Source organism: Vanellus vanellus (assembly GCF_965231255.1).
Source record: "Vanellus vanellus genome assembly, chromosome: 4".
Taxonomy (NCBI): Eukaryota; Metazoa; Chordata; class Aves; order Charadriiformes; family Charadriidae; genus Vanellus; species Vanellus vanellus.
This window is the reverse complement of record NC_138909.1, coordinates 62,023,171-62,040,787: the sequence shown is the minus strand read 5'-3', so window position 1 is coordinate 62,040,787 and position 17,617 is coordinate 62,023,171. Positions and strand designations below refer to the sequence as shown.

The following is a 17,617-nucleotide window of genomic DNA, read 5'->3' as shown; positions in this document are numbered from 1 at the left end:
CAAAAAAGACGAAGTGTTTCAAGGGAAGAATGGGAATTTTCAGAGACAAAAGTCAACTTACCCCTCATCTCTTATAACTGAGGCATTTGTTATACTGGTTTTATAGGAGAAATTGACTATTCTTCATCTGAATCAAAGCCCTTTCCTGTTTGTCTTTCCCATTAGAGATAAACCTAAGCAGCTACCCTGAGCTTTTCTGTATATTTGGAAAGAGGAAAAAATAGCACCTCTGCTAGAGAAAATAGGCATCTCACGAATGTATTACTGGTAGCATAATTTTTTTGCAAGGAGGCAAGACACTCAAGTCTAAAAACTTATACTCAGACACAAAAAAGTTCTTAAGAATTAGACAAAATGAAAACAGACAGTAGGTATTCTTTTTACAGAAAGAACAGATCAGAAAGACACTCCTTACACGTCTCCTGTAAGAGCGTACGGTTAACTTAAGTAGAAGATGAAGACTGGTAGAAGATGAGCAGTATTTAAAAGCCATGCTGAATCTCTCACCACTGACAACTTAGATTTGCTGCCAAGGACAGTAAGGAGGCCCAAAGCGGTGGCTGCAGTTTCTGACTCTTTTACCTAGGGCGTGCAGGCCCAGCAGTTCAACAGAAACTGCTGGTTAAAACAATGGGCTTGAATCCATAGTTTCCCAAAGTAAATTGCAGGAAATAATCAAAAATGTTTCAAACAGTTTATGTCCACAATCACCTACTACCGGTTTTACTGAAACAAACAATTCTTTCTTCTCAAAACAAACAAACAAAAAAAAACCCCAAACCCTGCCACATACTGTGAGGCAACTTTCCAGTTGATTCCCTTCTTACCTAATGTCATAACTCCTATCACCCCTATAATATCTCCAGACAGAAATCATACTTCATGGCTTTATACCTTGCTCTTATTTCCTGTAGATACGCATGTAGTGAAATAGAAATGTAAAACATGATTGAAACAGAATGATACCATTCTATACTCTCTGAATAGGCAGTACTGTATCTTCGGGTAGCTAAACAACGTTAAACACACTTCTTCAGTAAAATAAAAAACTATGTAACTGTAGAAAATTACAGAATTTTACAGCGGGCATCAAATCTCTGTACTGATAAAAAAGCAACAGATGCAGTTTGAGGACATACTATTCGTTAAAATTGAAACTATTGAGATTAACTGCTGAAGTTTCATCTTAAGGTGTTATCTCAATGAATGAGTCTCTTACCATGTGTTTCTTAACGTACGTTACCAGAGTAAATTAGGTACAATATTGTTAGTAAGAAGCAGTAAGATCCTCTTACCTCCTACATACAGCGGAGAATCAAAATTCAGAGTGGATTGCTTGGACAAATTGGTAATTATCTTGGGGCTTCCTCCATCAATAGATAAAGACAGAATCTGATCCATAGCTAGCAGCTCCACAATGTGGAAATTGCCATCATTAATAGTTTCCACACTGCAAAATAAACATTAATATTAATTTTAAACAGTTGACAGTCTGGTTAGAACAGTTTTTGGTCTTCTTCCTCTTTAATGCTTAATAAAGCTTCAGAACAGAACTTCCAGGAATACAGTCTCCTAAAGGCTAGATTGTAGGCAAGGACATGCGTGTATGCTTAAGAGCTAATGCAATATAAAACCCCATCAATAATGCTCTATTAATAATACATATCATTAGCCCTTTTTTCATTCAAAGTTATTCCTGTCCTCATCAAGTAATGAACTGTGTAAATATAGATGATATTCTACACATCAGTTGAAATACATTTACCAGGCAGGAGGCCGAACACAAAAAAGCTTCGAGTTCTGCAACAACGATCCGAGGGCTGGAGCACCTCTCCTGTGAGGACAGGCTGAGAGAGTTGGGGTTGTTCAGCCTGGAGAAACGGTGGCTCTGGAGACACCTTACTGTGGCCTTTCAGTACTTAAAGGGGGCTTATAAGAAAGATGGAGAGAAGCTTTTTACCAGGGCTGTAGTGATAGGACAACAGGTAACCGTTTTAAACTAAAAGAGGGTAGATTTAAATTAGATAGAATCTATAAAGTAGAAGATGACGACGTAGAGAAGAAATTCTTTAATATGAGGGTGGTGAAACACTGGGACAAGTTGCCAGAAAAGTGGATGCCCCATCATTGGAAGTGTTCGAGGCCAGGCTGGATGGGGCTTTGCACAACCTAATCTAGTGTGAGGTGTCCCTGCCCACGGCAGGGGGGCGGAACGAGATAATCATTAAAGAAGCCTTCCAATCCAAACCTTTTGATGATTCTAATGTTATTTCAAGATATTGTTTTTGTGCCCACACGTATACGTTTATGTGTGTGTGTATCCTACGTGTTGCAGAGTATTGGGTTTACATATTTCGCAAGTCTGAAGGCCTGAGCTGACTCCAGAGATATGTAAACCTGCTATTTCATGGAATATGGAACTGCATACTTAGTCTGCCAGACAAGAGCCCATTATTGGTCCAGACAGCTTCACTGACGCTAGCCATAAAGTAATTTGTTATCTTTATTAGGCATGCTTATTTCTCTGTGTTCAGCTTCTGGCTAGTACAGTGAATACTGTATATATATATATTTTGTGTTTCTTTGCCTACATATACCATTTTCTTCTGCCTACTAACAAGATATGAACCCACTAGTAGGAGAACCCCCCCAAGGGTGTCACGCAGGAGAGGCTCGTTTCAAGCATGGTGCTTGTGCTGCGTAAGGACAAGCCTACACGTGCTCCTACGTACGAGGAATGGCTGCCTATGCTCACCAGCCTCAATCCCTAGAAAGCAAATGTTTAAGTGCGGGGTAACCGCTCTGCACTTGAACACGGTTTTAAGTACATCAGCGAAGGAGGACTCTTATTACTCAATGCTGAGACTGAATATATCATTGTACTTACATTACTTCTAGCCCATTTTCCACTGGAGAATTAAGAGCTGATTGTATGGCTGCATGGAGGTTATGACAATGAGCTGTAGTCCAGGGACCAGACATTATAACCATTCCCATGAGAGCCTTTATTTGCTTCAGGGCACCATCAAGTAAGTGAGCTTAAGCCTTTGAAAAAAGTTATTTAAATGACCCGATTGTACGATAGCCTGAGATGGACTGAACAGTCATACAGTCAGTTAGCTCTTCTCATTAGGAAAGCAGTATAGCTGAAAGGGATTAGCTTCCTAAATCTCAAGGCAAAAATCAAGCAAATTACCTTATAACTTCCTTAGCGATGTTTTAATTAACCTAGCTGCTTTTGTCCTGGAACAGATCAGAAGCACTCACACGGTCGTTTACAGCTGTGACACGTTAAATAGCTTCTTAGCTATTTATTACGAACTCTTAACTATATGGACAGGCTCAGCTCAATATGGATAAAAGATCTGCATGGCAGCACGCATGCTTTACGTAAACTCAGCTCTGTGTGAAAGTGCAAACACAACAGAGCAGGCACTGGCAGGATAAACACTTTCTGGGAGTGGGCAGGAGAGGGACTGCCAGGTTCCATGGGGGGAAGGAAAAGGTCAGGGTTCATCATTCCTAAAGAGTAAAGTCTATTCAAGGTATTAAGAGGTTTGTTTGCTGTGATCAAGCAATATGAAAAGTGCCAGGATTAATTTATTTAACACACTTCAATGAATGTGGGAAAAAAGTTGTGCTAAGAAATCAAAACGCTTATGACTTACTGACTTATGTAAGCAAGAAACCCTAATATAATGTTCTTGTTCAAGGAAACTTATGTTATTTTACAACTTATTAACCTTTCACACAATAGTATTTAAAAGGATGACAGCAACACAGAACATGCATTTTTATAGCAAGAGGTCATTGCAGGGATGCATAAAACATAATGTGTAAAGGGAACGTGTCTCTGTTAAGAGTGATTATTAAAAGCTTCTAGCTTAAGCTGTTTTACTGGTAAAAATTTACTGCAGAAAGAGGAGCCCTCCTAGGTAAGGGTGGTTTAAATTAAAGGGGAAATAAACGCAAGGCATATCTGTGCAATATTTCCTGCCAATGCACTTACATTACTTCTAGCCCATTTCCCATTGGAGAAATGAGAGCTGAATGCATAGATCCTAATGAAAAGCTGTAAGAAAAACTGATTTAAAGCTTCTGGAACTCTGTAGAAAACTGATTTGGGAAGAAATATTCCCATATTTCCAATAAACGGATGATGAAAACTAGTTTACAGAATGAAAAGGGTTTGGTTCTTTTTTGGTGTAAAAAACATTTAAAAATGGACATCCAGACAGAACAAAACCCAAGTGGATCAACTTTTCCCAAATAACCATCTCCAATGAATTAATTTTCTTTATTGGCCTTGGCGCTGACATCACGTCATCTTGTTACTCAGATTGACTGATGAGTGCTTTTGGGATGATGGCTCTTTCTGCAGTCAATTCCCATTGGTAAAGCAATTCTCATTCACTCTACACAGTGAGACTGCTGTTATTGTTGATTCACCATATTTATCATGATTAAATCATCTGTTTGTAACTTTGTTTTTTTGCTACTGCAAGCACCTCTGTAGGATTTACAGCTCCCATTCGACTCCTTTTCAACACAACATTTCTTGACTGCCATTTATATTATCTGAATCTCGCTATTGGCTGTTTTTTTTTTTTTTTATTTTGGCCTCTTTTTCAGGCATCTCATCATTGTTCAACGGAATACGACTTGGCTTATTCTTTTTCCTATACTGTCTACGAATCTTCATTTTCTTAATGAAATCTGTAAATCTCTTAATAAACTTCTCAGTTTTTTAATTTCCTTTCTGTCCTTCTCACTGTAAGCAACTTCCCATCTTAGTTTGCAAACTATCTACCCTGTTACCAAATCGTTCCTAAACTTTGTTGTTCTTAAACATTATGAGTTAAAATGCTCTTTAGTCGTCTTCATATCTCTCTGGTAAAACACAATACATTAAGTTGTTTGCTTTTATAATTCATCACCTATTTGTACTGGATCTGGCTGGGATGGAGTTAATATTCTTTAGCTGATACGGTGCTGTGTTTAAGATTTGTGACCAACACAATGCTGATAATGCACTAATGTTTTAGTTATTGCTGAATAATATTTGCACGGTGTCGAGGCCTTCTCTGTTTCTCACTCTGCCCCCTTAGCGAATAGATTAGGGGCACGCGTGAGGTTACGAGGGGACACAGCCAAGCAGTTGACCCGAACTGACCAGAGAGATATTCCATGCCATATAATGTCATGCTCAGCAGTAAACTGAGGAGGAGGGGGGGTTAGGTAGGTTAGCCATCTTCTGCTTGGGAATTGGCTAAGCATCAGTCTACCCATGGGAGGGGGTGAGCAACTGTAATCGCAGCACTTGCCGTGTTTTGTTTTCTTTCTTACTTCCTCCACTTTTCCTTTGGTTATTAAACTATTTTTATCGCAACCCATGATTTTTCTGACTTTTACTCTTCCTTTTCTCTTCCCCTGTCCCACTGGGGGTGGAAAGGGAGGTGAGTGAGCGGCTGCACGGTGCTTAGCTGTCTACCGGCATTAACCCACAACACTATTTCCCAATATTATTTTAGCTATTTATAATTTTGGTAAACTTCAACTGTTTCATCTAAAAATGTCCATACTGAGTGGTGCCTGAAATGGATTTTTATTTTTCTAAACAGACCAGGTATTTGCCCAAACTGAAGGGAATGCACTCCTACATGCTTCTATTTACCCTGCTTTGCAGGTCATGACATTCGGCCGTGGGCTGCCACCACGTCTATCCATTTGTCATCTTTTTGAAAATCCACTTAGATGAGGTGTTAAAATCTTGAAAACATGGAAGCCTACAGAAACTGGAGGGCTATACCTCCTCATTCTTTGTCCATGCTGGCTATATTTCAACACAGAGATGATTAACACCTTCCCTCCAGCTGTACTTTTGGGCTGCAGTAGTACTTGCTGGATCTGGGCCTGCCAACCCATTCCAAGAGAAGGTATTACCTTAGCCAGATCAAGGTAACATGGACAGAGAAAGAAACCGTGTGGTTCTCATTCTGATGAGAGAATAGAGGAAATAGAGAAAGGGCATAGAAAAGGAAAAGTGAATCAGTAGGTTAATGTAGATTCTGTCTGTGAGCAGTTTTTGAGCAAAGATGACCAGATCTAGCTGGCTTAGAAAAAAAATGAAGGGAGGGATGGGAGGAAAGAAACCAAAGGGAGGGACTGAACGAAGGACAGGAAACATGACAGGAGACAGCTTTCATAGGTAACAAAGGTACAGAAAGACAACACGCAATGAATGGGTGAAAAGGAGGTAAAGAGTTGAAAAAGGGAAGGAAATGTCACCAAGATCCTAGGAAAGTAAAACAGTAAGGACTGGAAACAGGGATAGCTGGAAACAAAAATTAGAAAAATAGGAATAGGTTGGAAAGGATGAAGGGATTAGAGTATAATGTGTAAAAGATCCTGTGTTACAACATACTCCTTTCTAGAACCTGAAATAGTGTATTGGGTTTGCATGGCAAGGTTTTGGTACAGCGGTGGCTTCTGTGAGAAGCTGCTAGAAGCTTCTCCCGTGTCTGATAGAGCCAATGCCAGCCGACTCCAAGACAGAAGTGCTGGTGACCAAGGCCGAGCCCATCAACGATGAGGGCAGCACATGTGGGATAACGTATTTAAGAAGGGGGCAAAAGTTACTGCACAACAGCAATTGCAGCTGGAGAAAGGAGTGAGAATATGTGAGAGTAACAGCTCTGCAGACATCAAAGTCAGTGAAGAAGGAAGGGGAGAAGGTGCTCCAGGCACCAGAGCAGAGATTCCCCTGCAGCCCATGGTGAAGACCGCGGTGGGGCAGGCTGTCCCCCTGCAGCCCATGAAGTTCCACTGTGGAGCAGATATCCACCTGCAGCCCGTGGAGGACCCCACACCAGAGCAGGTGGATGCGCCCAAAGGAGGCTGTGACCCCCTGGGAAGCCTGTGCTGGAGCAGGCTCCTGGCAGGACCTATGGACCTGTGGAGACAGAAGCCTACGCTGGAGCAGGTTTGCTGGCAGGACTTGTGACCCCATGGGGGACCCATGCTGGAGCAGTCTGTTTCTGAAGGAATGCACCCTGTGTCAACCCACAACCAATAAAAATGAAATAATATCCGATTTGTACAGTGATCACTAGATGCACAAACTTATACAGAAATGTGGAAATGTATACATGGCTTCCTGCATATGCACTTCCCTCAAGAGCAAGACTTCATTACAGTTGATCTCAGTACCATTACGTGACAATGTTCAGATATCTCCTAGAAACTCACCATCATACTGATTTGAAAGGGGGGTTAATAATAATAATAATAATAATCCAAGTGTGTATCTGCTTCACTAAACAACTGTGTAACCCCGTAACACTTCACTACATTTCCCATCCCTTTCAGCACTGCGCCTGCATTTTCAACCTGTCACATAATTAAAAAGAGCTGATAAACTATGTAGGGGAGATGCCTCTATTCGTTCTGTAACGCTTAGCTAATTGGGACTGTTCAGTAATTGATTGCTTTGTTATTTATCCCTTCTACATTTATGGTTTTTAATTTTACCTGTGTGAGTATTGTTTTAGTTTTCTTTTTCTAGAAAACTAAAATGGACAAGTGTGAATTACCAGTATTTATTCCAGTAATAGTGGTGAAAGCGTTAAATTGATTAGAATGAAATATATGTTTTGAGTGAGAAGAAGTATTCTGGATAGATTAAACAAATAGGAGCAAAAATAACTTGAAATTACATATGATCCTGACTCCTATTGCTTCCTATTCTTATACAGCTGTACCTAACAAAGTAAAAATCAACAAAAATAATTAAACTCCTGAAAAAACAATCTAAACTTCTTTAACACTATCCCAGATAGGAAAGAAAAATAATCTTATTGTGAATTGTAGTCACTGAGAAAAGTGAATGTTTCATGCAATTTTAAATTAGTGTTAAATTCTTCAATCTCCTGTAAAGTTAAATCCTATTTTTAATATATGAAAATGTATACAATTAAAATACATACACTATTTCCACATGTTAAATCATTTCATGGAATTGTAAAAAAACCCTGTGAAATACATATTGCACCAGAAAATAAAAGCAGCCTTAAGATACTTATTGTAAAAGGCTATGTTTTTACTAAACAACTTTATATTGTATTTTATAGAAATGAATTTTGTTCTGTGGAATGCTTTTAGTAATCTACTAAACCCACAGTTCCCTCGGTGTTATTACCTAACAAAGTCTAGCATTGTTTCCCTGCTCTATAAACTTAAGCTTTTGATTTTATATTGCCGTTTGAGAGCAATCATTTCTAAAAATCATTTACTTTCAATGAAACGACCCTAATAGAATGCAGAACAGTGTCAGCTGCTACAAACTGCAGCAAGTAAATATACACTAGATCTAATTTTACAACACAAAAGGTGTAAATACAAAGAAAAGAAGATTGGAGGAAAACTCCTTTAACACTTCCCCTTCACTTCTGAATGTATTTGTAGCAACAATAGGGCAATGAAAGCCAAGAAGTGATGCCTGCTGTCTTTTTGCTCACTTGTGCAACATCTGCCTGCAAGTTCTTGAGAAGCTAAATAAAACCTCCCTGGAAATTCAGGCGGTAATTTTTCATAGAACCAGAGAAACTCAACTTAAAAAAACCTGAAAAATTATGCTCCAGAAGCAGATGTGGATTCTGTCTCTTAATGACTTTGGAAGCAAAAGACATTTTTTTTTCCAAGGGTAGTGCCTTTTTTCAGAATCAAGTTTTTAGCTTTCTCTTCACTTGCCAGGGAAAAGTCCCACATTATATGACTGCCTAACACAGAAGAGAAGAGAAGAGAAACTTCCATTTCATTTCTGTTTATGCAGTATAGTTCTGCACTTTACCCTGCACACTAGAAAATTACTTGGCAGTAACGCGATGGAAAAAACTCCACTTCCACATGTGAGCTTTACACAAATGTACAAATATTCTGCTGAAAGCTAACTCTTACTCAGTTTTAATGGATCAAATAATCTATTATCTTTCTGACATATCTGCATTAGAGTTATTTTCCAAGCCATGCCTTTTGGCAATAGGTTTTAAATGTCTGACAATCAATACATTCATTTGCATATATTTCTTTTAACCATCTATTCAAAAATGTGACCTTGATATAAGGAATTAATACACGCTGGGTTTCAGTTAGAAATTTGTTTCATCTGAGTTCACCTGTAAATAGCAGAGGCTGGATAAGATCCTGTGTCATAACTGACCCTCACTCTACCCCGGTACAGTTCTACCGCTATATGATCTTTATCGCCTTTGTAGAGCAGGATCCCACTGTCTTCATCTGTGGCAATCTAGTTAAAAGAAAGAAACACTTAGAAAGAACTAAAAATAAATATTAAATCAAAATGCTGTATTAAGTGAATCTCTGAATTTACTGCCATAGTCTATTACTTCGCTATAAAATTCTTCCTTGAAGGACAACCTGGCGAAATTCATTCTCTTCCTAACAATAAGCCCATCTACTTCACTATGAATACAGAGTTATTCCAGTGACTCTTCAAGATTTTTAGCTCAAACTGTGAAAAGCTCTTTAGGTGAGCCAATGACAACTTTGGCTAATTTTCCGCACCACGAAAAGTCATTTACGCTCTTTTCCAGACCAGAATCTACAACACAAGCAGTCTTACCTGTAGAGTGATATTGGTTTGGGGACGTATATTAGCTGAAGGGATTTGTAGATAGGATTCTTTGTTGACAAAGTTTATACTGATCAGCTTTTCACATTTCTCACCCTGGTAGCCTGATAAACACTGGCAGATTGGTTCACTCTCTTTTATGATACACTGGGCTCCATTTTGACATTCGTAATTATCGCAAGGGCTGGTGCGAGGTAGAACCATGGGTGGAGAAAATTCACAAAACAAGCCACTAAATGCAAACAGAAGAAATTAGTATTTCCAAAAAACCCCAACTTTGAGAGAAGACATACATGTTTGTACTTAGTTCAGATCCTTCTCACCTGTATCCTTCTGGGCAAATACATGTATATCCATTGACCGCATCAGTACACTGTGCTCCATTTTTACATTTGTTGTCCTGGCAGTCATCAAAGTCAATATCGCAATGCTCACCCACATATCCCGGTGTGCAATCACACCTGTGAAACAGGAAAGCAAGTGGGATAGCACAGTGCCTTTTAACAATACAGTCTGCTTATGACAAAGTTAACGAACTACTGAGTTGTTTAAAACTCAAGAAAAAAACCCCCACGCATTCCTGTGACACATTACTGTCACACATTACTGTGACTTTGTGCGTAAAGACTTTGTAGCTTAATCATGTTATTATATGGGGAATCTACATATGTAATGAATACAGGTTTGCTAGTCACCCATGCTCACTCATCTGCCATTATATTGAAGAATTGTGGTTTAAATCTAGAGAGCCTACATGAATCGTTTTGACAGTTCTTCTTGGAGTTTATGAGTAATGCAGAATGTTACAGCGTGTTGTAAGTGGCTGTGAAGACTAAAAATAATCAATATGCTTAGCTGCTGAAACCGAGACAAATAATCCAAGGCTTGTATTATACCGATGGAGATTTTCTTTGTCAACTTAACAGCTACGAATAGACCAACAGTCCATTTACACAGTTTAGAGGTTATGCATAAATTTTTTTCCCCTTGAAGTTCCACCAGCCTGATTTACTATAAATAGCTCCATGGTTAGTGAACTAACAGAAGTCTCAAAACACCTCCTCTGCCCTCCCTGAGCCCCCAGTGAGCTAGAAACAGCATATCCCCAAGGCAGTATATAATGTTGTTTTGGTTTTGGTTCTTTTTTTTTTTTTTTCCCCATGCAACTCTCATTGTTAAGGCTAGTGGTGTTTCTTCAGGGAATTCTCATATATTAGACTGAGTGAATGCCCAGAACTCTGTGAAAAATAAATGGAAAAGATTACAAATTCATGCATCCACATATTTGTTTTTAAATGAAGCTGTATGTAATTGATTTCATTAGATCTTGTGATTCCCTCCTTGGTGGTGTTTCTTTGAGTATCTAAAATTTGCTCTGAAGTGGCAAGAGTGATTTTAAATAGCCATGTAACTTTAAATTAAGTACTTTAATCAACTATGTCTCGATTTTTATTCAACGACATATACATTTAAGAAAAGTGAAAAAAGAATATAAAGCATGCTATTAAAAAGCTGAATGAGATACATTCTTGAAGTTACTGCAATTGCTATTTTCTGATTTAAAATGTCAGAAAGTAACACTGAAAATTAATGAACTAGTCAGTAAAGTATAAGATGCCAAACTAGGTTTACTGAAGTGGCATGAAGAAAATAAACATAAGACACAACAATTGAAATCCAACAATTTTTCTGTTTTCCAGTTGAAAACTATAAACTTAATTTCATGTTCATTTGAATATTTAATACATTTGAATATTTTTTGTTGTATTTTAAATAAAATGTCATTTCATAAGTAGTAGGGATGATACTAAATCTGATTTTAGCACAAGAGCATACTGTGCATAAAACAGGTGCTTATGACAACAACTGAAAGCTGCAGGTTTTCTGTATTTATTAACCTAAAGCCTATTAAAAACACTTTAAATTGTGCATACTAATTAATTTTGGTAAGGATAGGGTGTAATTAAAGATTAGTTTTCCTGGCGATGGACTTCTTTAGTTTATACCTTCCAGTATGCCTTCCTAATAATCCCTTTCACAATTCTCAGAAAGCACTATAATTATTCCACTTCAATTAAATGCAATTATTTTCCTACTGTCCAAGCTATTAAAAGGGTTTTGTATAGACTGTCACGTAGACTAATGGCTTTACTCTGTGTTCCTATTTAAAATCTGACTGGAATTAGATCTGTTAAGGATCAGTAAAATTGGGTAAAATATATTTAAGACAATAATGTGGATCTACGTGAAACTAATGGCCTTCTGCCATAATGGTTGACAATAACTGAAATTAGTATTTTGATAATAGAACTTGTTTCCACTGAAACAAAAGGAAAAGAAGCTAAGCAGGGTTAAAAAATAATAGAAATTTAGGTTCAGTTGAACTGTGACAATATTTTAGACTTACTTGTATCCTTTTGGTGTCAAAATACACTTCGAGTCATGCTGGCAAGGATTCAGGTTTTGAGCACAGAAATCCAGCTTCTCCTCACAGAGCTCACCTGAAATATAATGTATGCTGTCAATTCAGTGAAAATATCACAGTGGCCTGAAAATAGCTGTTGCTATTTTAAAAGTAACTGCTACAACTTTTTTTTTTTTAACACTGAAAAATGCATACTTCATTAATACATAAACAATAACAATAAATACTATTCTTTGACGACTTAAAAAAAAATAGTTCAATGTCAATCATCTATCCATGGATATAAAAGGTAATTTTGTGAAAAAAATATGTTTTCTTTTACAGTATTTATCTAGCTCTGCTGTATAGCAAAACACTAGTGATTGAATCTCTTCTTGCTAGAACCAAGAAGCCATCAATATGCTTTTCTCTTATTTCTAAGCACATTACACACAGAAATACACAGATTTGCAATACAAGTAATCTATTAGCTGGAAAAATAACTGTCAATATCACTGCATGTCAACACAATTCCAGCAAGTTCCAAAATGAAACCTTGCTGTCTACTTTTTCTTAAATATGACTCTCCAATTTTTGTATTTGTTAACATACCATAATCATCTATAAACTGTTTTGTGAAAAGAAAAAAAATAAAATAAACCTATGTGAAATATCTTCCCTTCCCTGCTGCTAGAAGCAGTGGCTCTAATTTCCAACATGGGCCGTATAATCTCTAAAATATTTAATATGGTTAAAATATGATTTTATTTGAAACTTTATGACACGGAAACACTTACAGGCGTGTAAACAGATCAGCAATATCTTGTTCCCTAACTAATCAGAAGATACAACGAATAGTGCACTTGCAAAGCTTATCCCTGGTTTGTAAGATTGATATACTTATTCCAGCATCCATATGAAGCATATATGTACCATCAACAGGTATGAACCCTACGCCTGCTGAATTCAGGGACTCACAGGTCTATCGGGCCCTCAAACGATGGAAGGAGTAGGGTCGCCCCTTGTCATTCATCAAGTAATAAAACATGAGCTAGTGAGCAGAGAGGAGTAGAAGCGTACACCAGAACGAAGAAGAAAAGAGCAGAAGACAGCAGTGGAGGAGCAGAGCCTTTCACCGCTCAAGCTGCGCTTTCCTTCAAAGAGGCACAATATTTGGTATCCCTCAGTTTCACCTATCTGAGTGTGGTAGTGGCCTGCAGTGTAGTTAGTCGAGGAATCGGTATCTGCTGGAGGGCAGCCTGAGATTAAAATGACATATAGTGGCTTCACCTCTTTCCTCTAACTGTTAACTCAGTACTGAGGATGAGAACAGCACCACCACGAACACGGTATGGGGAAAGGAGGACAGACCACTTAGGGACACAATTTGGGTAGAATCAGGAGCAGGCAGATTGGAAAAAGGGAGAAAAGTATAGGGCAATAACACTGGAATGGAGATTTTGGAGAGAGTGTATGAATGAAGATACCTCCCAGAATACATAGGCGCGTATGTGTGTCAGTTCATCAGCTACTAATGTCATTAAGCAATAAGGCTTCTCACATTTTACACTGCTCCTCGGCAAGCGCTTAGCACCGCACAGAAGCTGTCTTCCTGCTTACGTGGGCTTCTCCAGCATTATAGACATACACGTCATAATAAATTAAAAGCAAAGGTGGAAGATTAAAGGTCTATTTGACTTTTTTTTTTTTTTTTTTTACAGGTTCAACAGATCCTCCACAGCAATTTGTCCTTTCCACAGCAAGTGTGCTTACATACTAGTGTTTAAAACTGCATATTGTGAATATGAATACTGACTACCCAAGACTTGAGACATTATTTCCAGGATTTATCTCTTAGGGTACGTAGAACTTATGTCAAACGATGGACAAATAAACAAAAACTTAAAAGAGTTGAGGAACAGTCTACATTAAAGCAAGGACAGAGAAACAGGCAAAACTGAAGCAGAGCCAAAAATGGTTATGCTGGATAAAAACACATCTGAATTATGTACGCTAAGTGTGATAAGACATGGGATCTCTACATCTTCAAAAATGAGAGGAGAAGCCAAAACCAGCTAGACAAGTCCTTTGCAGCCATCCAAAAGATCCAGTCTGGTTCTAAACAAAGATGATTTAAAAAAAAAAAAAAAAAAAAAAAGTAATTGCTAGCACATTACCGGTTTGCGAGTAGTGCATTTTCTCCGCAAATCCAAATAAAGCTTTGAGTTAACAGAAGAAAACGGCCTTCAAGCACAGGCTACTTAACAGTCCTCAGGAAAACTGTCAGTAACAATGTGACTTAGTCAATATATGTAGGAAACGGAATGAAGATCAAATGCAGGCCACTGAAGATGACTAATACAAAGGATTTGAATTCTATCCTCAAAGCCTCTTCAAACTCTCAATGGACTTATTAGTCTGGAAATGTGCAACTGTTATGACTAGGTCAGTGCACAAAGAATCCTGAAATACCAGGGATTCTTTGCGTCCCACGGTATATCAAACAAAAAACAGATCCCTTTCTCTTTTCAAAGGGTTTTGTTCAAACAAATACATATACGAGGGAAGTAATTCTTCACATAGCATTTAGGCAATTTGCAGAACTTGTTGCAATAGCTGAAATCCATTTAAAGGACAGCAAAATTTAAGACAGATATAAATATGTGAACAGAGAATTCAGATTTCCAGGAACATCGAGTGGAGTAAGCAAAAATCACTATTGTTTTTAACCTAGTTTATACACATTCCTATGGCTTAGAAATGTATATATGTGCCTACATATATGTGTACATATGCATATATATACACCCCCCCAATATCTTATTGTGGCATATATTCTATATTAAATTACATGCAGAACTGCAAAATGTATGACAACCCAATTACAAATAATAAAAATATGGCTGTTCAGTACTTACAAGACTTGGAGAAAAACACCTCTAGTCATTCCCAAGACTGCTAATTCTAAGGGTATATTAGAGACTTTCAGAAAGTGACATACTGAACCCATCTTTCAAGGAGGGCTGGAGGTTTGCTAGACAGATTGACAGTAAAAGTTCAGTGGAAAAGCCCCAAAATAACTAGAAAAAGGCAAATTTGGACTGGCTTAACAGGAGCAAGCAATGTCACCACTGCTGTCAACTTTACTGAACCGGCATTGATTTTACTACAACATAGTAATTGGGCCGTGGCTTAGATTATTATTGGCACAGACCTCTGAAATTTCTTGTGTGGCAAACAGCTTTACCGAGTAGTGTCTAAGCCTGTCCATTTTTGATTTTTTTTTCCCCCCATTCAGGTATAAATATAAAATATGTGATGTCTTAGTCAGGGTACACTGCATTTCAGTAGTCATAGTTTGATGGCCCTAACATCTTCTGAACTACGCTGAAAGCTGAATCGCCTCTTGAAAAGCTCAGGGGCGCTTGAAAAGTCTTAATTCCCAAGTCATAGCTGTGAAACCCGCATAGAGACTGAGGGTCAAACTGGACATTTAAGTTTGGAACAGGCTTACAGTTTTGAAAAATGTCCACTTGAGATCATAAGCTTAACGTTACACTACCGGGCCTACTACAGCCAAACGGCTTGAAAACATCGTCAGGTATATTTGAGATTATGGTCAGACTTTGATCTGAGTACTCTGTAGAAAAGTGCACAGACTGCAAAAGAGGAGAAACAATGATTCAAAACCCCACTTGTCTTTAAAAGACAGGACTCTGTGCTGTGACAGCGTAAAAGGAAGGAAAGTTCCCTCTCACGTTTGCAAACTGCATGCACTGGGAAGTAGACCAGAATCATATCACTGGAGGGAGCTTTTAGTTAAACAGTCTGTTAGCAAGTAGCCTAGGGAAGGAAGCGGGAATCGTGGTAAACATGGTGGTCCGTGTAGTGAAATAATAATGTAAAAAAACCTATGAACGAAAGAGTCAGTTTTATGTAAAATCATAGAATCATAGAATAGAGTCATAGAATTGTCTAGGTTGGAAGAGACCCTTTGGATCATCGAGTCCAACCACCTACCCTACTCTACAAAGTTCTCCCCTACACCATATCCCCCAACACCACATCTAAATGTCTCTTAAACACGTTTGTACTTGTGTTTGTACTTGTTTGTACTTGTGTTTGTACACAAGTACAAACTTTCATTATAATGAAAGAGTAGCATTCATGACAGACTTGCACACAGGATCAGTGAAAAGAAAAACACGAAGAAAATCAAGATGGAATCCAAAATACGTACATCAAATACCGAATTTCTGAATGAAAATATAAATACCAGAAGAACAAACCAAAAGAACCCAAGTGCAAGGTCTTCATTTGTACCGTTAACAGATTTATATTCTGACTGGAGCGTTCTCACAACCAAACATGTTAATAGAAAAAGTAAGTAAAAATATGTGACATGGAATCTGAACCACCGAAGAATAGTTTCCTGGTAAAGCAACATCTCTTTTAGCATACTGAATAACCAATTTGTTATTCAGAATTTAACTGAGATAAGGTGAAGGGGAGAAAGTAATTTTGTTGAAATGAAAAGATAGTGGTGAAAGTGAAACACTCGTTGAAGGAAATATCAGATGTACCAAGTTAGGCTCCTTGGCTTTACTGGGAGGAAATCTTAGAGAGTTCCCTGATTTGGAAAGCATAATACAATGTTTTAAAAAAAACATACTTCAAAATAATGAAAAAAGACTGTGAAACAAATGTCTCAATTCAGGGAAGCTTGACACCAATGTGTGTGTACATTCTTTTATTCATCTAATAATATTGTAACTGAGGCTCTGTAAGAGCTCGGCTAAGTAATCATGTTTTTGAAAGACGGGAACATTTCTGTATGTAGGAAAATAAGCAACAGACTAGTTTGTTTAAAAATAAGCAGTGGATAAAGTGTCAAAAATCCTGTGAGAAGCTTCCAAAGTTTAATTAGAACCAGCAATAACTCTTTTCATAAGACATCTTGCTTAATTAACCTAGGGAGTCTGGATTCTGGTATGGAGTAGCACTGCAACCAGCGGAACTCTGCATGATCGGCACAGTCCAAATGAACACAACCCTCCAAGGTCAAGGCTGGAATATTTACTGAGATTTTGCAGCTAGATATAGAGGATGGTGCAGACTTAAACAGCCAGACAAATACTGATGATTAATTGTGTGTAATCCTTGATTAACAACCAAAGTTATAAGTTTGCTAGACTCACAGGTCATTTTGTGTTTCCTCTGTGTATGTTTGTTCACTCTTATGACTTGATGAGATTATAAATCACAGAAAAACTTAATCACAGAGTCACAGAATACCACGTTGGAAGGGGCCTCAAGGATCACCTGGTCCCACCTTTCTTGGCAAAAGCACGGTGTAGACAACATGGCCCAGCACCCTGTCCAGCTGAATCTTAAAAGTGTCCAACATTGGGGAATCAGCCACTTCCCTGCAGAGATTATTCCAATGGCTAATTGTTCTCATTGCGAAAAATTTTCCTCCTTGTCCAATCGGAATCTCCCCAGGAATAACGTGTATCCATTACCCCTTGTCTTTTCCATGTGACTCCTTGTAAAAAGGGAGTCTC

General features: G+C 38.1%; 1 protein-coding gene across 2 annotated transcripts in view; it reads right to left on the bottom strand.

Moving 5' to 3' along the window:
* SLIT2 (slit guidance ligand 2) overlaps positions 1-17,617 on the bottom strand; it is a gene marked incomplete at its 5' end in the record, with an annotated part of 271,246 nt that overhangs the window by 11,713 nt on the left and 241,916 nt on the right. For both annotated transcript variants that reach the window (XM_082482340.1, XM_082482341.1), the window contains 5 exons: positions 1,296-1,450; positions 9,174-9,304; positions 9,641-9,881; positions 9,973-10,110; positions 12,057-12,150. In XM_082482340.1, coding sequence (XP_082338466.1) covers positions 1,296-1,450; positions 9,174-9,304; positions 9,641-9,881; positions 9,973-10,110; positions 12,057-12,150 — 759 coding nt within the window. The remainder of the gene's footprint in view (positions 1-1,295; positions 1,451-9,173; positions 9,305-9,640; positions 9,882-9,972; positions 10,111-12,056; positions 12,151-17,617) is intronic.